Source organism: Polypterus senegalus, chromosome 10, assembly GCF_016835505.1.
Source record: "Polypterus senegalus isolate Bchr_013 chromosome 10, ASM1683550v1, whole genome shotgun sequence".
In the NCBI taxonomy this organism is placed as follows: domain Eukaryota; kingdom Metazoa; phylum Chordata; class Cladistia; order Polypteriformes; family Polypteridae; genus Polypterus; species Polypterus senegalus.
The window spans coordinates 152,623,101-152,648,626 of record NC_053163.1 but is presented as its reverse complement, the minus strand read 5'-3'; the positions used below and the strand labels follow the sequence as shown (position 1 = coordinate 152,648,626).

General features: G+C 39.2%; 1 protein-coding gene across 1 annotated transcript in view; it reads left to right on the top strand.

The window, feature by feature from the left end:
- Positions 1 to 25,526, top strand: part of LOC120537848 (very low-density lipoprotein receptor-like) — a 74,867-nt gene that overhangs the window by 44,039 nt on the left and 5,302 nt on the right. Inside the window, exons 9-13 of the mRNA XM_039767086.1 lie at positions 723 to 862; positions 7,594 to 7,735; positions 13,910 to 14,011; positions 18,008 to 18,142; positions 22,673 to 22,827. Of these exons, the coding sequence (XP_039623020.1) occupies positions 723 to 862; positions 7,594 to 7,735; positions 13,910 to 14,011; positions 18,008 to 18,142; positions 22,673 to 22,827 (674 nt within the window). The remainder of the gene's footprint in view (positions 1 to 722; positions 863 to 7,593; positions 7,736 to 13,909; positions 14,012 to 18,007; positions 18,143 to 22,672; positions 22,828 to 25,526) is intronic.

The following is a 25,526-nucleotide window of genomic DNA, read 5'->3' as shown; positions in this document are numbered from 1 at the left end:
CCCATAAGCCATTGCGAACTGTTGCAGTTTCAATATCATTTTAGCACTGCCTTTACTTCTTGATAATTTACCCTTTTGTATAAAAAAAAAATACACCATTCTACAGTAACTAATCACAAGAGGACAAAATACCACCTACAGTATCTTTCTCTAACTTGCTTAACTGCACAAGTAATTGACAAAGTTAGATATTCTTTGATTCATTTCCCTACTTACCCAGTTTAAGGCTACTAGGGGATGGTACCTATCCTTTGACTGCCACGTGCAAGGCCAGAACCAGCTTTGTACAGAGTATCAGTTCATCACGGGGGATACACATGCCCACCCTCAAAATTACCAATTCCTTAATCTAGCATGTTTTGATCGTGACATCCTATTAATGGTTCCTAATAAAAAGTAATCCGTCCTTGTGTTTTCTTACATTTCAACGAGGTAACAAGTTACATCCTGTCTTTGGCTGAGTGGGATCTCGACAAATGCCCACCACAAACATGATTATAGTACACAAACACACAGACACACTGAAAATTAAAAGACACATTAACATTTTTAATCTACAGAGGAAATTGGATCCCACAAAGACCACCCTCAGTCAATGTATTAAGTCTATTCAGATTTAAACTTGGGGCACTGGTACTGTAAGGGAGACATGGTACATGCTGCAGCACCAAGTAATAAGTTAATAAAATAAAAGAGTAACATATTTCTGTTATTTCTTCAAGATCCTGCTCAAAGTTTCCTGTACTGGGTCGACTCTCAACTCCATCATATCTGCCGGGTTGGACTGAATGGGCAGCATCGCCAAACTATTTTACAGTTGGAGGAGTACTTGGGAAATCCATTCGCTGTAGCTGTCTTTGAGGTAAAACAGTTTTCAAAAAGAATAAAAGAGTGTTTAAAGAGCAAAGAAGGCTGACGCAAACTGAAACCGCGTCAGAGAAATAATTTAAGTGAAAAGATAAGCTGCAGTCTATGATTGAGAATAGAATATGATAAAGGATAACATGGCAGAAGATTTAAGGGAATGTGGAGAAGAAAGACTGGATAACAAACTGATTTTTCTGCAGTTCACATTTTTCTATATGAACTTGAAAGAACTAATAATGAGGAAATTTTATAGCTCATCATGGTGAATAGTCCACCCAGTGGACTATGATGTTTGCTGATGACATTGTGATCTGTAGCGATAGTAGGGAGCAGGTTGAGGAGACCCTGGAGAGGTGGAGATATGCTCTAGAGAGGAGAGGAATGAAGGTCAGTAGGACCTCCAAGACAGAATACGTGTGTGTGAATGAGAGGGGAGGTCAGTGGAATGGTGAGGATGCAGAAAGTAGAGTTGGCGAAGGTGGACGAGTTTAAATACTTCAGCAGTACAGAGTAATGGGGATTGTGGAAGAGAGGTGAAGAAGAGAGTGCAGGCAGGGTGGAGTGGGTGGAGAAGAGTGTCAAGAGTGATTTGTGACAGATGAGTATCCGCAAGAGTGAAAGGGAAGGTCTACAAGGATTGTAGTGAGACCAGCTATTTTATATGGGTTGGAAGACAGTGGCACAGGAGACAGAGCTGGAGGTGGCAGAGTTTAAGATGCTAGGATCTACATTGGGTGTGATGAGGGCGGACAGGATTAGAAATGAGGACATTAGAGGGTCAGCTCAAGTTGGACGGTTGGGAGACAAAGTCAGAGAGGCGAGATTGAGTTGGTTTGGACATGTGCAGAGGAGAGATGCTGGATATGTTGGGAGAAGGATGCCAAGGATAGAGCTGCCAGGTAAGAGTAGAAGAAAAAGGACTAAGAGAAGGTTTACGGATATGGTGAGAGAGGACATGCAGGTGATGGGTGTAACAGAACAAGATGACGAGGACAGAAAGATATGGAAGAAGATGATCCGGTGTGGCAACCCCTAACGGGAGCAGCCGAAAGAAGAAGAAAAAGATGGTGAATACCATCTCAAAGTTCTTTACCAGCTCAGGATTCTAGAAATGAGAGATTTCAGTTGTTGATTTATAATAAATTTGCAGACCTTTCTGAAAAGACGCTTTCACTTTCGGTTGAGTGTAAATTGATGGGGAAAAAAATGGCTCATTCATCCATTTAAAACAACAAACGACTCTGAGAACCTTGCATTTTATTTAAAAATCCCTTTCATGTCATGTCATTTTCTGACCTAAGGCAGGGTGGTGGGAATGCTGGAGCTCATCCCAGCTATCATAGGGCACAAGGCAGGAACAAACCTTGGACAGAGTTTGAGTCCATTGCAGGGCATGTGTTTGGACAGTGGGTTGAAACCGGAAAATCCCAGAGTTATCCCACACAGACATGGGGAGAGCATGTAAACTCAATGCAGGGAGGACCCGGGACACAAACCCTGGTCGCCTTGCTACAAAGCACAAGCGCTACCTCAGTGTAATTCCTTTCAGATTTCACATTTTCAATCTAGCTTTCCCTTTTTACTTTAACCTGAAGGAGCTAATGCCCGTGCACAGGAGTTACGGGTACGGCACCTTCAGCAGCAATGTCTGCCCTCCCACCCCAAACCTCCATTCTGTTATGATATGTAAACCACAAGACATCAGGAACATGAGCCTCTTTTCTGTTTGTGAGATCCAGAACACCTGTATTCCTTATTAACTGCTTTTTATGCATTTTTCTTTGTGGTGAGTGTTCATTAATTGTCATCTCTCGCATACACATTAACTGGCTCCTACGACTTGCAAAAAAAAATCAAGCCTGTTTTGTAAATTGTGTAATGTGAAAATTCCTTAAAGTGTAAAACATCTGATGAGAAAGGTTATGAGTTTGATCTAAAGTATAGTGATGTATGAAGAAACTTTAGTAATTTTGAAAGATTCAGGCCAGTGTAGTGCAGTTGTTTGACAATCGTCATGCACCCACATCACATAGATTTGTGCCCTCCATCAACAAAATGAAAGAGGCAGAAATTGGCCCAGTACTTTCATACACACATCCACATTTGCTTCCACTAATTTTTCAGGTAAGGAAGAGAGAAGTTTTGCAATAAAGTTGTTATACTCGGGGGCAGCACAGTGGCATGGTGGATGGCAATGCTGCCATGCAACAAGGAAAAAGAGGTTTGTGCCCTATGTGCTGCCTGTATGGAGTTTGCATGTACTCCGTGTGTCTATATGGGATTCCTCTGAGTGCTACGGGCTTCTACCAGCAGTCCAAAGACATCCAGGTTAGGTTAAATTCCAATGCTAATTTGGCCCTAGTGGTTGGCATAGGTGTGTTTGCCATGCGTTAGACTGGTGCCCTGCCTAGGTGTTGTTCCTGTGTTCTGCTCAATGATTTTGAGATAGGCTTCAGCTATCCCCAGAACCTGTCCTGGATAAGTGGTTTAAGGAAATGAATGCAATGGTTCTTTATTCACTGTTCTTTGCTCCAGAGTGTGGCAAAGTGTTGTTTATTAATTAGCACATTAGGAAATCTAATACTTACTAGCAATATTGGTAACTAGCCATCTGTGTTGCCCACATATCAATATTGTTATTGGTCTAAAAATTTCATATCCATTGGGCAGAACTAAGAATGGACATGAAGCATCTTTTTCTCTATAAAATATTGAGAAGTTGCATTTTACTTAATGAATTTGCACCTTTTTTTACATAATCAATTGATATATATATTTTATGTATTGTGTTTTAATATGATTTGTATTGCAGGGTAGTAGTATATACTGCAATCATTGTTATTTAATTATAAAGCCAGAAATCTAACAAAACTCTGGTTTAACTGATTTAACCTTGTGGATACACTCACATTCTCTTTCAGTAAATTCACAATAATAATAATATTAATATACTGGTTAATGTATTTTGTCAGTGTAACTGTGTGTTAGTGATTGGAAATTCTCTTGAGTCCTGTTTGGCTCTTGTGCCGACATTCCATTACCAGCAATCTTAATTGATACCCAAGTAGACAAATTAAATGGATTTTCCTGTTCTAAACTAGGGGGCTTCGCCCCCTGCTCGCTTTGCTCAACAGCCACTTTGCGTCTCTGCCACTCGCGCATGTGGATTTCACTTTCACCAAACAACAAATCTTTTAATTCTCGTGGATAAGCCTCTTCATTGGGAAGAAACACTACTTTTCCCTGAAGGCAACACGAATTAGATGATCTACAAGTCATCGACTTAAAGTTTGATCTCTTTTCGCTGAGTAATAATTTCCGTTTGTCTTTAGCGCTAGTGTGATCTTTACTATCATTTTTTTGAGACTTTCGAATTTTATTGCTTTCATTATCTCTGACCTGCTCTGCATGTGTATCGCTCCAATGTTTTTGAATTCTTTACGACGTTCTACTTTATCATCTACTCTTTGTCCTTTATTTCTGGACCCGGCGTGGTTAAATCTCTTGGCACAAAGTCTCACCTCGCAGGACATGAAAGTACCTCTCTGAAAAATTCATGTCTCGTCCCAGGCTAAAAAGTCTTGACTGGTCCCAGGATTTTTTTATTATAATAGAGATGTAGCTTTGATAAAATTTGTTTTGCCAAAAAAAGAAAAGCAAGAGGCTTTAAAAAATGTTTGAGTGAGTAATGAAAGATGTGCAATGGCAATTATGTGAATTAAACTTGATAGACAAAGTTAACGGCATATGATTCAATAATCCAGAAGTAGAAAAAAATCAAGTTTGAAGCATTAATGGTGACCCTTGAACGCTGAAAGTTTGTATTACAAGTGGATTCAAAAAGTATTCAGACTCCTTCACTTTATTATGTTGTGGATTTAAATTTAAACAGAAAAATTTGCCTTTATTGCACATCACACTACACTCAGTACCTCATAAACCAAAGTGAAAATGTGTTTTAGAGAGTTTTCAAATTTGTTAAAAATAAAAAATCAATTTTTTTTTTTTAAAAAGACCCTTTGCTATGCCACTCCAAATTATGATCAGTTGCATCTTGCTTACTTTAATTCTTCTTGAAATATTTCTAGAACTTGATTGGAGTCGACCTGTGGCAATCTGAATTGATTAAGCGTTGTTTAGAAAGGCACATGTGTACCTGTGTATATAAAGAGTCATAATTCACAATGCATATCTGGGACAAAAACCAAGCCATGAAATCCAAGGATCTCCCTGTAGATCTCCATGATCAAATTCTGCTGAGGTAGTAGATCGGAACAAGGGGATCAAACCATTTGTAAAGCTTTTAGTGTTCCCAGGCACACAAGTGACCTCAATAATTGTGAAATAGAAGCGGTTTGGTCAGGGAGGTGATTAAGAACACAATGATCACTACAACAGAGCTTCAGAAATCTTATGCTGAGATGGGAGAACCTGTTCAGTGGACGATCATTTGAGCACCACTCCATCAATCAAACATTTATGGTTAAGTGGCTAAAAGAAAAAAAACCCTTGAGTAAAAGGAATATGATGGCCTTTGAGGGACTCTTGAGAGCATAAGGAGGAAAGATTCTCTGGTGTAATGGGTCAAAAATTGAACTCTTCAGGCAGAATTCCAAGCACATTGTCTGGCAAAAATCAGGTACTGCTAATCACCTGCCTAATACTATCACTACAGTGATGCATGGTGGTGACAACATCATGCTATACTGTAATACTTAGCACTAGGGACAGGGAGACAGGTCAGAATTGAGGAAGGATGAATGGAACCAAATACTGAAAGGTCCTTGAAGAAATACCTGCTCCAGGGTGCATGCCACTTCAGACTTGGTCACATTTGGATGTGCCCCATATTTTCATTAATGAGAGAATACTGTAGAATTGGGTTATCTATATTCCTAAACGAAGGTTATATATATGCATGGATGCCAGAGGCCAGAAGCAAGCCGTGCCGAAAGCGTACGCGCATAGCGCCTTAGCGCCCCAGAGTCAAACCCAGTAGCTTCCCAGAGTCAGTAGGTGGCGCCCAAACACAACACAACACACCGAAGGTTGTATATATGCATGGATATCACATTAGGGTAATTCAGCATTAAAAGTAAATTCAATTATGATTCCTAACATGAATTTTTTTATTTCCAGTTTACTTCATTTAAACCTTTGCACTAAAATATTTTTTTTTACTTATGAGTACAGCAACTCAACACATTTTGGACTTAAATGATATAACAATTAAATGTCAATTTTAGTTTTAATAACTTGGTTCATTTTAGTACAAATATATTTATTTAATTAAATGAAAACTTTCCCAGAACACTCCCACCCTCCATGATTTTTCATCCCTCCAAAGATCGGAGGGAGCAGAAAGTGATTGCTATTCTTGGATTTGCGATTCTTCAGAGAATCAGGGGTTTACTGGTAGATTATAGTGTACTATAATTCTGTTAGCAAGGGTTTCATTGTGCAGTTTTGGTTCAAAGGCACTTAAGTTTGCCATTATTGTGGCTCACTTCAGTCATTTTATTCATGAACTTTATTTATTAAATTAATATGACGCATATTTCAAATATAAAAGATTATGATTTATGTCACCTTTAAAAATAGCCAAAACAGAATTTATATTGGAAGATTGGCTTCTTCAAAAATATCTGTGACTACACATGCTGAATTTTGTAATAGATTTTTATACCTTTGTGTGGATGGAAAAATACTGTAATGCGTTTATTGGAAAACCAAAAGCTTTGCCATGTGCCAGTGCTGGAAAGAGCAATGCTGGTGTATCTCAAGTGGGATTAGTGGCATAGTGCTTCAGTGCTAGAGAGCTATTTTAAAGGAAGATGGAGAAAATAATAAAAATAAAGTAGCTGGCTTATATTTGTGTTCAGTGGTGCTTTTCATAAATGAAAAATTTGTAATATTTAATAAAATAAATTCCATAAGTAATGGTTTTTGGGAACATTGTTAAAACTTTAGTTAAAGCTTTTATCGTGACTGATATATTTTATTTCCTTTCCAGTATTTTTATATCCAAGGAGCAGTCAAAATGCCCATCCTTAAAATGATATTAATGTAGCTATGCCCTGTATGAGTTTATTTGTCTTCAATTGTTACAAATATCTGTACATATCCTGCATGTTTTACCTATAATTGGCAATGCTGTCTGTTGTTCGGCATTGAAAAATTTAAATGTTAAAGCTTTAATGTGGATCACATTTGACTTGAAATACAGTATAACTGACTAGTGTGTTTAAAAAGCACAAATATTGAAATGTAAATAATATGTGAATGTTTCATTCATTTTAATACTTCAAATTTCCAGTTAATTTAATTATCAGAAAAAAATGTTTTGCAGAGTATAAAGAGCACACCTTTAACCCAACTGTATGCAAACAACTATCCAAGCACTAGACATTTAAACTAAATAGTTACCGGACAACTTTGTGTGTAAAGCAAAACTGGTGCTCGGCATACTGAAAACTTAATATTCAGACTTCCAAACTATACAGACAGTGTAAAAAGAAAAACTGAAAGGGGGGTTAATGCTTTTTTTGTGTAAAATTCTTACTAGTTTTACCAGTGGAGCAGCTCTGTTTCTACAAAAGGTTGTAGGTCTTTGTCTTTAACTTTATTCAGTATGGTGAGTTTGCGCTTTTCTTTTCACTCAACAAAATGAAAGATAGAGAGTGTATTTTTTGGTTACTAATATTATGCATTTTGTTTTCCTTTCAGAATCGAGTGTTCTGGAGTGATAAAGAAAGTCGCACCATCTACAGTGCCATAAAGCTGAATGGCACTGATGCTAGAAAGTTAATATCTGTTTCAAGCAGCCCAAATGGCCTGGTTCTGCTTCATCCAGTCCTGCAGCCAGAAGGTACTAAATTTTAGCTACCCATGTTGACAAGAAGAGCTACCATTGTGTCTTCAAGTTATAACTCTGTAACCCTCAGAAACCTTTTACCATATGCAATTTTTAAGAATTAAATAAGCTATGACGTTAATGTATAGCATTCATGACTCGGAGAATCCCTTACTCCAGGTCTGCAATAATAACAATCTTAAAGTTGTTAGTTTTTGTCAACATGCCTTACTTGACAATAGTACAATGTGTACAGGGTCTTTTTTTGATGTTGTGTAACAAAGGTGGGACAATAGAAAGAGAGAGCGGAGCTGATGTCACCTGAACATCAGCTTAGCATTGTCTCTCAACCTCTACTTTTTCTTTGCAACATTGCCACTAAACTCCACCCACCCACAGTGCAAATCTCGCCCATGTCAACGAGCGTATTGCTTTGGACTCGCAACACAAAGCATCTCAGTTTGCAGATTTGCACAGTGTTAAGAGGCATTGTCTATGCATCTGACATAAGAAGTTCTCCTATTAGCTCACATTGTAAGGAGACTGATTCTGAGCCAGACAGTGGATTCATGACTGACAAATGGCAGTTCACAGTGCAAATCTGAAAAACTGAGATGCTTTATTGTGTATATCAGCAGCAACACACTAGGCCAGGGGTGGCGAACTCCAGGCCTGGAGTGCCGCAGTGGCTACAGGTTTTCATTCTAACCCATTTCCTAAACGGTGACCCATTTTCACTGCTAATTAACTTTTTGTCCATCACTTTAATAGCCCTGTTAGAAGAGTTCAGGCCTCCTCAATTGATTCCTTTCTTCATTAAATGACAGCCAAGCAGAAATGAGATTTGAAACGCGCTGACAAATGACCAGCTAAACTAGGGCTTCAAACTCCTTCCAATTTCACTCCAATCACTTTCTTAATGAGAAGCCAATTCTTGCTGTTAATTAAACCCGTTATTTAATTCAATGGCTTGTTGCTGCTCTCATTCTGCCATAGCACACATATCGAATACTGTTGTTTTTCTGTTCTTTCTAAGACAGGGGTGGCGAACTCCAGGCCTCGAGTGCTGCAATGGCTGCAGGTTTTCATTCTTGCCACCTTCATAATTAGTGAACAGTTTTTGCTGCTGATTACTACTTTTAATTAACTTGACTCAGGCCCCATAGTTGTTTCTTTTTCTTTAATTAGCAGCCAAACAATAATGAGACACAAAACAAGCCTCCACATGACCAGCTCCCTTGTGCCCATTACACAATATCTGAAATTAAAAATAGGTTATGGTCTTGTTAAGGTTGATCTCTCAGGTCACCAAAACATTTTGACGGTGCTCTTAGAAAGAACAGAAAAACAATAGTTTTCGAAATGTGTGCTGTGGCAGAATGAGAGCAGCAACAAGCCATGGAATTAAATAATGGGTTTAATTAACAGCAAGAATTGGCTTCTCATTTAGAAAGTGATTGGAGTGAAATTGGTTGGAGTTTTGAAGCCCCAGTTTAGCTGGTCATCTGTTAGCTCGTTTCACATCTCATTTCTGCTTGGCTGTCATTTAATGAAGAAAGAAATCAATTCAGAGGGCTGAACTCTTCTAACAGGGCTATTAAAGTTAATTAGCAGTGAAAATTGGTCACTGATAGGGAAAAAGGTTAGAATGAAAACCTGTAGCCGCTGCGGCACTCCAGGGGCCTCATGTATAAACGGTGCGTACGCACAGAAATGTTGCGTAAGAACTTTTCCACGTTCAAATCGTGATGTATAAAACCTACACTTGGCGTAAATCCACGCACTTTTCCACGGTACCTCATACCTTGTCGTACGCAAGTTCTCCGCTCGGTTTTGCAGACTGGCGGCACCCAGCGTCAAAGCAGTGCTACTGTTCCTGTGTGGTTACACCTTATTTTCCTGACGCGGCTTTACAAATACACCGAAACTAACCGGATATTGTTTATTAGTGTAATGCATCTGATTGTAATTAACTTGTAACAATATAATGGTAGAGGGAACAGCCATAGTATTCCAAATACCATAACTGCTTTAGCGTTGTTACTCTCACTTCTTCTTCTTCTTCTTTCAGCTCCTCTTGTTAGGAGTTGCCACAGCGGATCATCTTTTTCAATATTTCTCTCACTGCACCACTCAGAGTATTTATATCACTGTATCTGAGTGGGAATCACAGCAGCAGCTGATCGGAAAGGGAATTATCGGTATACAGCTTCAAGGACACGCTGTCTCAGCCACTGCAAAATGTTTTAAAGCCTTTCCTGTACGGACCTCGCGGTTCAGAAACAGAAACGATATCATTTATAAGGTGAAATTCAGCAAAATATGTTTATTAAATTATACAGATAAAACTTTAACTTCATTTAAATAATCTATATTCTTCACTGGGAGTGTCGTTAAGGATAGAATAATTAAACATGTACTACGAAGACATTTCAATGTTCTTTAAATGTTTTGAAGAATCGGCGCTAAGCTTACAGATGGCTTAACGTCTATTACAGAGCTGATTGTATGGCGATCGGTTACTTGGGGAAAGAAAAGCACTGACTGCAGTGATGGCTACGCCAATATATATTGAATATAAAACAGAAAGAGAAAATAACACAGCTAAAAACACAGCGACAAATTTCGGCAAAAGTTAAATGCTTGTGTCATGAGCACGAGGCGTCTATGCATCCATCCACTGTGCATAAGCTACCTTACTGACGGGCGGGCGAAGGAGCCACCGATTCTTCCTCTGCCCAGTGCCACCACAAGCCTAGAGCCGCCCCTGATTGTACTGCTGCAATAAATTATTTCATCGAAGTGAAACACGTTTAATAACGTGCTTTATCTCCTATCATCATGAAAATGACATCACGTATACATCTCAGTATTTTAGTTATTCAGAGAGCTGTAATATCACAAATGTAATGGATTCTGTGTCCAGTTGGAGGAAGAGAGCCGGTTTAAAAAGCAAGTAGTGATTCACACACATAGAGCACATAGAAGATCAAATACAAAACAAAGCATTTAACGTGCTACTTTAATTACGATGTGATTTGAGAAACTGGTTAATTAAACGATTTTAAGATGAAGTTTATGATGTTCTACTTTAATGACAAAATAAACTACGTGATTAAAGTGGAAATGTCGAGATTGAAGTTGACATTTCGTGCTTTTTCCTCACTGTGGGCCTTTTTTCTCTGTACCCTAATAAGCTTTCATATGACACTCAGACAGTGGGCTTACAACTCGGCTTTTCACGGTGACTTTGATATGTGACTTCTTTTTTATTTCCGGCACTGTGCGATTTTGTGAATGTGAGCTTTCAAGTTTCTCCAACACGCTATGTCACTCGATCAACTTCCTTTTGTTGATTATACCACGGTTTATTTGAACAAATAGTATGTTTTTCCTTTGCCTCCACTTGGTATTCGCTGAAATTCTTATATTTTCCCCGTGCTTTTCCCATTGTCTTTTCACAGAAGGCTGCGCTTAAGGGCGATTTATATTGATTTGCATATTCAAATAGGCGTAATTCTGGGAGGATTTGGGGCGTTACATAATGCGCGTGCACGAGCGTTAGTTTTCACGCTGATCGGGATTTATGTAGCGGAAGAACGTGGAAGTTGGAGTACGCACAGATTCCTGCATCTGGATTTTTCTGTGCGTAAGCACATTTCGGCTTTTGTGCTTACGCCATGTTATAGTGCGAGTTCTACGCACGGCGTTATACATGAGGCCCCAGGCCTGCACTAGGCAATATCTTCCCCTTGCATCTAATAGGCCAATGCAGAGATATTATGGTTCTGAAAATGAAACAGTATGATTGGTTCATTAGTAGTTATTGTATATTTGACGGCCAAAAAAAAAAATAAAGTAAAAAAGCAAAAAGGTTGCAAGGTCTTTTCAGGCGGGAGTCAGATTGTTGACTGAGGAGAAATGGTGGCACTGCCCCTTAGTGCAAGCCAGACCAGAAGAGTTAGGGCCAGAAGATGGCAACCCAGAAGTGTCTTCATGGGGACTGGCGGTTATCCGATCTATTGGAAGGAAAGAAGGAGAAACATTAGGTGACAGTGCCAACCCTCGGCTCAGGGTAGAATTACAACTAGATGAACTTTTAAGTTGTCTCCAAAGCGTATGTGTGTGACAAAATATATATTGTTTTCCTATGGACTGATACCTCGAGAAAATTTGCACAGTGGTACCTGGCAGTGGTCAGCCAAAAACCCGCAACGTGTGGTTTAGAAACGTCTCCTTACAGCATGAGCTAATAGAAATGCACTTATCATAGTCATGGCCAGATTTGCACTGTGAAGGGGTGAAGTGTGCGGTGGTGCTTTGCAGAAGAGATCGCCAGGAAGTGCTCCAATTGCAGTGCTTGGCAGTGGTCCCTGCTCACATGAGCATAGGTGTTCTCCCATTACCTCATTCTGCAAGAAAGTTCTTCTGAACCTGATGATGTGGGTTTATGGATAACCACTGTCAATTACCGTAGTGCATATTTTTGAACTGTGATAGCTTGTGGTTTGAGTTTACAGCAAAAAAAGTATTTATATGCTTAATTGTGTGTGTTGTGTATATAATATAAAAAAATTATAGTATGTATACAAGAGATTCATGAAGTATTAATCCCTTCATATCAAGACAGTTATGACGCATAAAAAATGTGATTTTTTTTGTATGTACGGTTAAACATTTTAATGGGCCAGTATCACTTTTATTATACAGTGGAACCTCGAGATACAAGTTTAATTCGTTCCAGCACTGAGCTCGTATAGCGAATTTCTCATATCTAGAACAAACTTCCCTTTGAAAATAATGGAAATCCAGTTAATCCGTTCCGCACCCCCAAAAATATCAACATAAACATCAATTTTCCTAACAAATAACACAGATTAATAATATATACAAGTGGAACCTCGGTTTGCAAGTAACTTGGTTTACGAGTGTTTTGCAAGACAAGCTAAATTTTTTAATTAATTTTGACTTGACAAAATGAGCGATGTCTTGCAATACAAGTAGTATGGATACACTTTGTCTGCTGAGCGTCATGTGAGCATAACTGAGCTGATGGTTCTTCTCTCTCGTGCGCATCTCTGTCTCTCTCCTTATCTCTCTCGCTCGAGCACGCGTCTCTCTCTTCTCTTGAGGGCAGTCGTCTCCTATTCTCCATCTGCATGTCCATAATATTTTTGGATATGCTTATACAGCGAACTGCTACAGCGAAACAATGAAATCACAAGCGCACAAATGTGTAGATCCTCGCGCTACGGGAGAACAAGGAACACTGAGTGAGCGGACGGGCTGGCAGCGTCAGCTTGGGTGAATCCCCGAGTTGAGGCGGATCGGGAAACGCGTCACGCATATCCACAGCCTGGCTCGTGGCTCGTTATGCGAGCCAATGCTCATATTTAGATCCGAATTTTTCGCTCATACTCTCCTTTTATCTTGAATTTCTCGTATACAGAGGTGATCGTATCTAGAGGTTCCACTGTATAAGAAAAGTACATTTTAAAAGATGGAAAAAAGCTGAGTATAAGGCAGGTCTTTTTATTTTTTTTCCCCCACAAATATCCTTTAATGTTTTACAATAATGTCAGTTTATGGATTCCATCCCTCCAGGTAAACTTTATCTTAAATATCCACTTCAAGGGAGTACCCGGTGTGAAAAGATCAGACTCAACATACCTAGAAAGGATTGGGGCAGCCACCCATATAATTTCCCTGGCGGCAATAGGTTTTGAAGTCAAGACTTGATCTTTGATGGAGTCCAAAACAAGACTGAAGACTGGTGGAAAAACTGGCGGCTTTAAACGGCATAACCGGAAGTGACATAGGGGAACAGGAAGTGATGGGTTTCTGACGTCATATCCAAAAGTGACGTTCTTCTGGGCGCCGGATCTGGAAGTGACGTCTTCAGGGTTGATTCAGACATGTTTTCCCGTTTTTGATCTGCAGAGACAACAGAAGAAGGTTTAGCGCACCTCGCCACCCTCTGGTCTGGTGTGGAATTACCTTCACTTGGTCCATAGAGCGGCCTCCTATTCACACGTGTGTGACACCAGGTATACAGGAGTCCTCAAACTTGCATCCTAAACATTACATCCTAATTACATCCTAAACCTGGGGTAGCTCCTGAAGTCAAAATGGCCAGTTCTTGATTTCATTGTATCCTTTTTGTAAATTACGCTGTTACTCTCTCCGTAGGTCACAACATTTGTAAGGACCATGTAGCCTCACCTGAGCTCCTCTGTGTGCCAGTGCCTACCTCGGACAAAAACCGTCATGGATTTGCATGTCTTGAACCTGGTGAGCTAATTTTAATTTTCTAGTTTTAAAATATTACACTTTTTGGTATTTTAAAATATCTGTGTAGTACCGTATGTTGTACGTATCACAAATTCCACTCGTTTTTTTAGATACTTTTTTGGAACTTTATATTTGATTTAATGTAATAAAGGACCTAACATTTCTAGGGTCCAGATCGCAGATATGCTAGATGTTTGAAGACTGCCTTTCTAACTCGGCACCACCCTAAAATAGTCTGTTATCCATTTCAGTTTTCTCAAATTTTGTTTCACTCAGCCTCAAACTTACAACCATGTTTTTATTTCACAGAAATGTTCTCGCCTTCTGTAATTTGATTTTTTATACATTCTTTTTAATATCACTATACATTTTACCTGTAGTGTAAATTACATAATTGTTTTGCTCGCAATTAGTCACAGGTTGCACAACACAACTGCTAATCAATTGCTGGGATAAGAATTAAAATAAGGATAGCACCACAAAAGCACACAGAATGATAGCAATAGCAACATGAAGTGAAAATATGTTTTAAGAAAAAAAACTGCAGGATTGTTTTATATAATGAAAATATATATATATTTTTTAATAAAACATCAGAAATGAAAATGTGGCATGCAGAATACATGACACAAGGAGGAATGCTATGAACAAATCAGAAATGAATAGGTACCACAAAACCATGATGTGCAGTCTTTACTAACGAACCTAAAAGTGGCTCCTGTCCATATGCTGGTTTTAACTGTTGCATGTGGAAATTTAAAACTGGATCTATCCTGATTTGGATTCAGCAGTGGGCAGCATGGCCAAAAATCCATGTCCGGTTTTAATTAGAAGTTCTGATGGCTTTGGTAGATTCTTGCATAATGTATTTTGTATAAGCTGTTCTGTTGTCCAAACAGGTGCAGCTCTTTCATCTGTCAAAACGCTTTTTAAATGTAAAAAAGTATTTTTTATGTGCTGCTTACCTTTATGTACTTTGTAGTGATAGTCAGGAAAAAAAAATTAAATCCTGTTTTCATGCAGAATGGAGAGAAAAAAGTTTCACATAGAAGTCAATAGGGACTAGTTCTGTAAAACTGCAAACCATGTGAAAAATGTCCATAAAAAAAAGTAAAAAATTTCACTTGTGTCCCATAATCCGCATATCAATTATTCTGTTAAATGCTAAAAAATTGCAAAATGCATGCTGCTTTTAGTTTTTCATTTTTTCAAAAGAAAAAAAGTCAGTCCCATGGGGCTTTAGTTTATCATTTAAGATATGTGCTTGGCATTCCTGAAGTAACTAACTAATCGTGTTTTTGCCAAGAACATGTGACTAGACCCCTGATATGTTATGTGACACAAATAAGGTACGTGTTTTTATTTTTCTTCCTTTTTTTTTTTTTCATGAATGTTTTTCTTACTGTTTGTATCATATTGGTCACCATTGGGTTTTATTATATCATAAACATCCATCCATCTATCCATTGTCCAACCTGCTATATCCTAACTACAGGGTCACGGGGGTCTGCTGGAGCCAATCCCAGCCAACGCATGGCACAAGGCAGGAAACAAACCCCGGGCAGGGCGCCAGCCCACCGCAGGGCACACACAAACTCCAAGCACACACTAGGGACAATTTAGGATCGCCAATGCACCTAACCTTCATGTCTTTGGACTGGGAGAGGAAACCCACTCAGACACGGGGAGAACATGCAAACTCCACGCAGGGAGGACACGGGAAGCAAGCCCAGGTCTCCTTACTGCGAGGCAGCGGTGCTTACCCACTGCGCTACCGTGCCGCCCTATCATAAACAATTTACTCTCCATTCTACATTAAAACATGAAAGTATTTTATTTTTCTTGATCACCACAACAAAGTAGATGGGGTAAGTAACATATATAAAAATATAACGTTTGGGTGGTGTATTTCGTTATCTACTCAAACAGATTTTTTTTTTTTTTTTGGTCTGTCCCTTCCTGCTTCAGATCTCTGGCTTTAAACATACATACAGTACATTGTCAGATACACTTAGTCCAATGCCGAGTAGTGGGATCTGAAGGCAACATCTACTCATCTTACAGTTCTAACCACACAGCTCTCTGGACAATATCCTTAAAGGTACAGACTCACTTATTAGACACCTTTCACATGTGAGTCCTAACATAAAAAACATTACTTTTTAAGACAGTAATATGCTGACTTAAAACATCAGTTCCCCTTTCCTTTTCCATACACATATTTGTATGTTTTTTGGATATATAACATTTTACATTTAAAAGTATTCACAAGTTATTCAAAAGCAGTGAGCATGTCATCACAAGCCACAAAATTTAAAGCTAATAATATTTTAACTTTCAAGGGATTTATTATTTTTGGAAAGATCCGCTAAATTAAATTCCTGCAGTTTTCTATTTAACTTCTGTCAATATGGAAAGGTCAGCCCACCTACTATGTGCTCATTTGTCACATTTGTGCTTTTGTTGGTACACCAAAATGGGTGTGGCTTAAGTTCAAAGATGGAAGGTCAAATACCTTTAAAATCTTACAAAAAGCATCTATAAGTAAGTTCACTTAGATTAGGTAGATTTTATTGTCTCAGAAAGAAATTAATTTTCAGCAGGAAAGTACAAAACACAATTCACTGCTACACATATACAAGAAAATAAGCAAGGACACAATAATTGAAAACTATTGTTATCGTCAGTTTACACACTTATGATTAATACAAAGAAGAATAAATACCTTTAACAGCCCACAAAATAATTTAGAATTTAGAGTTATACTACTGTGTCAAGACTACACCATAGCTATGCCCATGGCATATCCCACCAAAAGCAGTTTATACTGCTGCATCACACAGTCTTTGTAGTGTGCAAGAAAAGCAAATAATGCATTCAAATTCAGGCATTTTTTGCCGTCCATGATCACCGCTCCTTTTACTACACATTTTCTCCCCAGATTTGTCCCTGTCTTTTTTTTTTTTTTTTTTTCCCACTTTTTCATACATTAGCTGCCTTCCAGACTGATGTTAACCAAGATTTGGTACCATGGGTTGGCTGCCATCTGATTGTCTTTGTAGTGTTGTGATGAGGTATCATTTAAATGTGTTGAGGACACCAGCTCCCCTAACACCTGAGCACAACAGGCACCAGTTCAGAACACCAGACCACAGCGCAGTACACCAAGTACATTAATTGCAGCACACAGCTCTTTCTCTCTTCTGTCTCTTGTCTGCCTCCATTCCTCCTCTAGCAAGTTTTGTCCATCTCCCAACTCAAGCTCCTCAAATGGAGTGATGCGGCTCCTTTTATAGGGCCCCCGTAAATGTTCCAGGTGTCCAGTATTCTCCTTCCGGCCTCGCTTCGGGGTGTGAAGGCAGTCCTTCAGAGAAAGGCTTTGCAGTTCTCCAGGCACACCTGGTGGTAAATCACAGGCCCTAACAGGGCTGAGTTTCCATGCTTCACACCCATGCCACTCTTCTAAGCCAGGGAGACTTTCAACTCTGCCGTTCCGGGGGATGTAATGCCCTGTGTAAGCTCTTTCTCCCGATCCTTTATTTAAGCAGGTGTCCCAGCCCGGCTGTCTGTTACAGTGTACATTTTGTAACTTTTTAGACAAGTCTTTACTCAATTGGGTGGCACAGTTGCCTCGCAGTAAAGAGACCTGGGTTCGCTTCCCGGGTCTTCCCTGCGTGGAGTTTGCATGTTCTTCCAGTGTCTGCATAGGTTTCCTCCTGGTGCTCTGGTTTTCTCTGGTTTTTATTTCTGGTGCATTATAAACATATTTTTTTCTTCTATTTCTGGCTCCATTAAATTCTGTTAGACTGTCAAATGTAGGTTTGTAGGCTGCTAATTGTTTTGTAGTTACACTTTTTATAACATAAAAATTGATCAAAGTGCTAATTAGTATTTGCCAAATCCTAAAATGAACTAAAATCACCATTCAGTAGAGCCATATCTATGTGTGGTATTCACTCTAATGATATTTCTGCACTTGCTTGCTTTTCTTGACAGATTCCAGTGTTCCTGACACATGGAGCATTCCGGTTTCAAATTCCACTGTTCCTGGCACACAGGAAATTCCTGTGTCACCTCCGTGTACGGACCCTAAAAGGAGTCTGGGCTTTGTACTGATTCTATCGCTTACTGGTATGTGCTATAGTCAATTGTACAAATAATCGCAGCACGACGAGTATCTAGCTGGAGCTTCTCAGGTTGTCTCTGACTTCTACTTGTGCTTTTAAAGATTTGTTTGCCAAGATTTTTTTTTTTTTTACTTAACATGTATTGCATCTAGATGATGGTTCTTACATAAAATTTCTTCATTGTATTTATGTAATGCTCTGCATAATTACTGGACTCGGACAATCCAGAGTTCAGGCGCTAGAAGAAAATGTGGACAAAGTTAATGCCCTGAACCAATTTTGTAATAGATTTTTCCCTCCTTGCACCACCACCATCTTCCAACAACAACAACAACAACATTTATTTATATAGCACATTTTCATACAAACAGTAGCTCAAAGTGCTTTACATATTAAAGAATAGAAAAATGAAAGACACAATTATAAAACAAAATAAATCAACATTAATTAACATCGAATAAGAGTAAGGTTCAATGGCCAGGGGGGACAGAAAAAACAAAAAAACTCCAGACGGCTGGAGAAAAAATAAAATCTGTAGGGATTCCAGACCATGAGACCGCCCAGTCCCCTCTGGGCTTCTACCTAACATAAATGAAACAGTCCTCTTCCACTGACCATTAAACACACCCACATGATCTCTACTTCATTAACAACTCCTACCTGCTCCATAAGGCTTAGTCCCATTTGGACAAAATTGGCACCACTGTAAGGAGTATGTTTTTTGATTTCTCTAGTGCCGTGCCTTCTACACCATATACTGTAGTAATCCCTGTTAAGGGGTAAACTCCGACATATGCAGGTGGATGAGCCTCTGGTGTCCTGGATGGTGGAGTATCTGAGTACACTGTAGTTAATGAAGCTCAAGGACAGTGTGAGGAACACTGAAGCATCACAAGGAACAATCCTATCTCTTTTTCTCTTCATCCTGTTCGCCTTGGTTTAGAAGTATAAATCCAGGTCATGTCACTTGCAGAAATTCTCTTGATTCTGCATTTATGGGATGTATTGATAAGGGGATGAAATAGAGGAGAGGGGTCAAATGGAGAACTTTATTTCTTGGTGCAAAGAGAATTGTCTGCAACTCAGCGTCAGCAAAACCAAGGGACTGCTTTCTGACTGTCGCCACACCAAAGAGCCTCTGTACCTGGTCACTGTTCAAGGAGCAGATGTAGAGGTGGTGCACTGCTTCAAGAACATGGGGGTCCACAACATTGATAGGCTGAACTGGTCTAACAATACTCAGGAACTATAGAAGAAACGGCGGAGCAAACTCTTTTTTTTTTTCTTAGGCAACTGCATTCCTTTAATGTGGATAGTGACATTTTTCACACCCTCTATAGCTCTGTGAAGTCCAGCACGATTTTCCACACCATGGTGCTCAGGGCCAATAACATCTTTTCAAGAAAGGCCCACCAAATCAACAAACTAATTAATAAGGCAGATTCTTTTATGGGATGCACTGTGGACCTGCTGGAGGTAATAGAGGAGCAGAGAATAAAGACAAAACTGATGGACATTATGAATAAGGTGGTACATCCTCTCTGTAACCCACTGTTATGAAGTACTTTCAGCCAATGATTTATTTATGCCCTGAACCAATTTTTTCCTCCTTGAACCACCACCTTCTTCCATTGACCACTAAACACACACACACACACAATCTCTACTTCATTAACAACTCCTTAATTGCTCCATAAGGCTTATTCCCATTTGGACAAAATTGGCAGCACTGTGAGCAGTATGTTTGTTTTTTGATTCCTCTAGGGCCGTGCATTCTACACCATATAATAATCCCTGTTAAGGGGTAAACTCATAGATATGCAGGTGGATGACCCTATGGTGTCCTGGATAATGGAGTATCTGTTGGGTACACTGTAATTAATGAAGCTCGAGGACAGTGTGAGCAACATTGGAGCACCACAAGGAACAATCCTATCTCTTTTTCTCTTCATCCTGTTCGCCTTGGTTTAGAAGTATAAATCCAGGTCATGTCACTTGCAGAAATTCTCTTGATGATTCTGCATTTATGGGATGTATTGATAAGGGGGATGAAATACAGGAGAGGGGTCAAATGGAGAACTTTGTTTCTTGGTGCAAAGAGAATTGTCTGCAACTCAGCATCAGCAAAACCAAGGAACTGCTTTTTAACTGTCGTCACACCAAAGAGCCTCTGCACCTGGTCACATTTCACGGAGCAGATGTAGAGGTGATGCACTGCTTCAAGAACATGGTGGTCCACAACAGTGATAGGCTGAACTGGTCTAACAATACTCAGGAATTATAGAAGAAAGACCAAAGCAAACTCTTTTTTTTTCTTAGGGAACTGCATTCCTTTAATGTGGGTAGTGAATTTTTGTTACATCTTCTGTAACTCTGTGATGTCCAGTGCGATTTTCTGGGGCCGGTAACATCATCTCAACAAAGGCCCACCAAATCAACAAACTAATTAATAAGGCAGACTCTTTTATGGTATGCACTGTGGACCCACTGGAGGAAGTAGTGGAGCAGAGAATGAAGACAAAACTGATGGCCATTGTGAATAAGGCTGCGCATCCTCTCTGTAACTCACTGTTACGAAGTACTTTCAGCCAATGAATTATTCAGCTAAATAATGTCAAGAATCCATCATACCAAAGGCAATAAGGCTTTAATGGGTTAAGTAAAGTTCTGTCTATTCGTCTACTATTTTCCGGTTTCTTTGTGGTGGCGGCCTGCGCCACCACCACCTACTCAAAGCATCATGATGCACCAACATTGATGGACTGAAAGCCAGAAGTCTACGTGACCATCATCATCAGGTCCTTCCATGAAAACCCTAAATACAAAGAGGACTGTTTGACTAATGTTAGGTAGATTGCCCAGAGGGGACTGGGCGGTCTCTTGGTCTGGAACCCCTACAGATTTTTTTTCTCCAGCCTCTGGAGTTTTTTTTTTTTTGTTTTTTCTGTCCACCCTGGCCATCGGACCTTACTCTTAATCTATGTTAATTAATGTTGACTTATGTTTATTTTTTATTGTGTCTTCTATTTTTCTATTCATTTTGTAAAGCACTTTTGAGCTACATTTTTTTGTATGAATATGTGCTATATAAATAAATGTTGATTGATTGATTGATACTATAGAATGCTATATTGCCAAAAGTATTGGGACACCCCTCCAAATCAATGAATTCAGGTGTTTCAATAACTTCCATCGGCACAGGTGTATAAAATCAAGCACATAGGCATGCAAATTGCTGGTTTCTACAAAAATTTGTGGAAGCATGGGTCGCTCTCAGGAGCTCAGTGAATTCAAACGTGGTACCGTGATAGGATGCCACCTGTGCAATATGTCAATTCATGAAAGTTTCTTGCTACTAAATATTCCACGGTCAATTGTTAGTGGTAGTATAACAAAGTGGAACAAATTGTGGCCGAGTTGCTGTTGTTCCCAAAGTGGTAGGCCACATAAAATCACAGAGCAGGGACAGTGCATGCTGAGGCTTACAGTGTGCAGAAGTCACCAACTTACTGCAGAGTCGGTAGCTACAGACCTCCAAACTTCGTGTGGCCTCCAGATTAGCTCAAGAGCAGTGCATAGAAAGCTTCATGGAATGGGTTTCCATGGCTGAGCAGCTACATCCAAGCCTTACATCACCAAGTGCAATGCAAAGCATCAGATGCAGTGTTGTAAAGCCCACCACCACTGGACTCTAGAGAGTGGAGACATGTCCTCTGGAGTGATGAATCACGCAAACCAATGGACGAGTCCGGGTTTGGCGGTTGCCAGGAGAGCGGGACTTGCTTGACTGCATTGTGCCAAGTGTAAAGTTTGGTGGAGGGAGATTATGGTGTGGGGTTGTTTTTCAGTGGTTGGGCCTTAGTTCCAGTGAAAGGAATTCTTAATGCTTCAGCATACGAAGCCATTTTAGACAATTTCATGCTCCCAACTTTGTGGGAACAGTTTGGGGATGGCCCCTTCCTGTTCCAACATAACTGTGCACCAGTGCACAAAACAAGGTCTATAAAGAAATGGAGGAATGGCTTTGGTGTGGAGGAACTTGTCTGGCCTGCACAGAGAGAGCCCTGATCTCAACCTGATAGAACACCTTTGGGATGAATTTGAGCGGAGACTGCGAGTGAGCCAGGCTTTCCCGTCCAAAAATCAGTACCTGACCTCACAAATGCTCTCCTGGAAGAATGGTCAAAAAGTTCCAAAAACACACTCCATCTCTTCTAGGAAGGCTTTCCACAAGGTGTAGAAGTTGTTAAATTTGCTTTGGGTGAGCCAACTCCATATTAAAGCCTGTGTCTTAAGAATAGGATGTTATTAAAGTTCATATGTGTGTGTAAAGGCAGGCATCCCAATACTTTTGGCAATATCTGTCTATTCATCCATACTGTGGTGGACCTAAATTTTTTTTGATGTGCAAGTAATGGAAACTGAATTTAGTTTCTACGTTTAAAGAAATTATTTTGCTTATGTCATATTTTGTCATTTCATGTAATACTGGTAATCATATAAGGTGACACTTTTGTGTTTCTCTCTCTTGCAGTTTTTCTCTGTTTGGTCTTTGCTAGCTGTTTAGTTTTTTGGTGGAGAAACAGCTTTACTCCCACCCCAGTCATTTCACTCCAAGTAGTAACCAGTCGGAATGAGTCCCAGGAGTTTCTTTATCCTGCCAATCCATCGGAATCACTAGAACAGCAGGTGAGTTTGAAACTGGAACATTCAGTTCCTTCTGACACTAGAAATGTACGTATACTGTATACATAACGTCCTTCAGTATTTTTTTTTTTCCTTTTGGAGTGTTGATGCAGTTTTTTGGCAGCACCATAAAGAAATATTACCACTATGTGAAGCTTTTACTGACCTCCGGTGGATGAAAATGTATGAACAATAGTTAATTTTATTTTAATTTTTTTCAAACTGTAATGTGAAAGTATAATTTTCCAAATAGCTGCAGCTTTCTTCTACTCAACAAAGTGCAAAAATACTTGATTTTAATTCAGGTTTTCAATTTTAAAATGATAATGACAGTGTTCAGTGTAATGTTCAGACAAAAATGACAATGTTGTTAATGACAATTCTTGCATTTCTCTGGTAGCATATCTAAACGGCTCCAAAATTAAATTAGCTGGCAGCAGTATTTCAGGCCAGTGTATTTGTATAGTTGTACTTGAAAGTTTGTGAACCCTTTAGAATTTTCTATATTTCTGCATAAATATGACCTAAAACATCATCAGATTTTCACTCAAGTCCTAAAAGTAGACAAAAAGAAACCATTTAAACAAATGAGACAAAAATATTATACTTGGCCATTTATTTATTAAGGAAAATGATCGAATATTACATATTTTTGAATGGCAAAAGTATGTGAACCTTTGCTTTCAGTATCTGGTGTGACCTCCCTTTGCAGCAATAACTGCAACTAAATGTTTCCGGTAACTTTTGATCATTCCTGCACACCGGCTTGGAGGAATTTTAGCCCATTCCATTTTTGGAGAGCAGTGGCTTTCTCCTTGCAACCCTGCCATGCACACCATTGTTGTTCAGTGGACACATGAACATTAGCCAATGTGAGAGAGGCCTTCAGTTGCTTAGAAGTTCCCCTGGGGTCCTTTGTGACCTCGCTGACTGTCTTGGAGTGATCTTTGTTGGTCGACCACTCCTGGGGAGGGTAACGATGGTCTTGAATTTCCTCCATTTGTATACAATCTATCTGACTGTGGATTGGTGGAGTCCAAACTCTTTAGAGATGGTTTGGTAACCTTTACCAGCCTGATGAGCATCAACAACTCTTTTTGTGAGGTCCTCAGAAATCTCCTTTGTTCATACCGTGATACACTTCCACAAACGTGTTGTGAAGAGCAGACTTTGATAGATCCTGTTCTTTAAATAACACAGGGTGCCCACCCACACCTGATTGTCATCCCATTGATTGAAAACACCGGACTCGAATTTCACTTTCAAACTAACTGATCATCCGTGAGGTTCACATACTTTTGCCACTCACAAATATGTAATATTCGATCATTTTCCTTAATAAATAAATGACCAGGTATAATATTTTTGTCTCATTTGTTTAACTGGTTTCTCTATCTACCTTTATGACTTGAGTGAAAATCTGATGATGTTTTAGGTCCTATTTATACAGAAATATAGAAAATTGTAAAGTGTTCACAAACTTTAAGCACAACTGTAGATACTTACTGTATATACTCATGGATACGTTCTCCTGCAGATAAGTCGGGACTTGATTTTACCATTTAATTTCTGGTATTTTATAATGTCGCTTGTATAAGTCAAATGCGCAAAACTCACGCTATTGGTCCAGGGCATTATGATATGCTGATGCCCACCTGAGAGAGTAACCACAGAGCACACGGCCTTTATTTTCTACGTGGGTGCAGCAATGCGCTGTATCAGCGTGTGCTCCTAACCCCTCTCTCTCATGCCTACATGACCACACAGTAATACCCGAACTATTCCAAAACAACGTTTGCTTTGATTTGTGATTTTTGTATCTTGCACACTCCTTCACCTTTATCGTAAGAGCATCCCTTATCTACAATGGAGCGTTCGATCAGAAGAAAATATGAAGTTGGTTTTAAATGAAACGTCATTGAAGTAGCGAAAGAAATTGGTAACTGCAATGCCGCCACAAAATTCGATGTGTCTGAGAAATTGTTGTGAGATTGTTGGAGGCAAGAAGATGTTAAAAAAAAAAAAAAATGAAGTGTTGCATTTTTGAATGGCCGTACAAGTCGGTGTCTGATTTTATGATTGATTTTTTCGGGTTTCAAGACCCAACTTATACGTGAGTATTTCTGGTAGTCCTGATGTATTGGTATTGCCAGAATGTCAAAAAAGTCTATTCTGCCCAAAATAATTTATACAGTGTAATTTACTGAAGTCCATTGTAAGTTTATCATTGATCACTGCCTCTGCAGACATTTTCATGTTTGTGAATTATGACTTTCAGCACCTTATCATTACAAAATATTACTGGTATGTAAATCAGTTTGTTTTAATTGTTTTAATTTAAATTTTAATTTCATGAGGAAGGAATAAAAAAAATAATTTTACAATGCATCACTGGAAATATATTAGTACTAAGGGGGCAAGCCCCCTGGTGCCTTCGGCACCCAACCCCCAGTTGAGGCCAGAATGTTGTTAAAATCTGTAAATGTACAAAAGAAAAATTATTTTTTATTGAAGTCAAAATCACAAAATTCTAGAAATATGTAAAAGAAAAATGAATTATTATTTAACAGAGTAAAAATCATGAAATGAGAATAAAACATTTACTCTTCTTACCGATTGGAGTATTGCCGTCCACCATGCTCGATGAGTCTTTATAAGAGACTAAATAAACAATCCATTCGACAACTGTCATTCTTATAGAT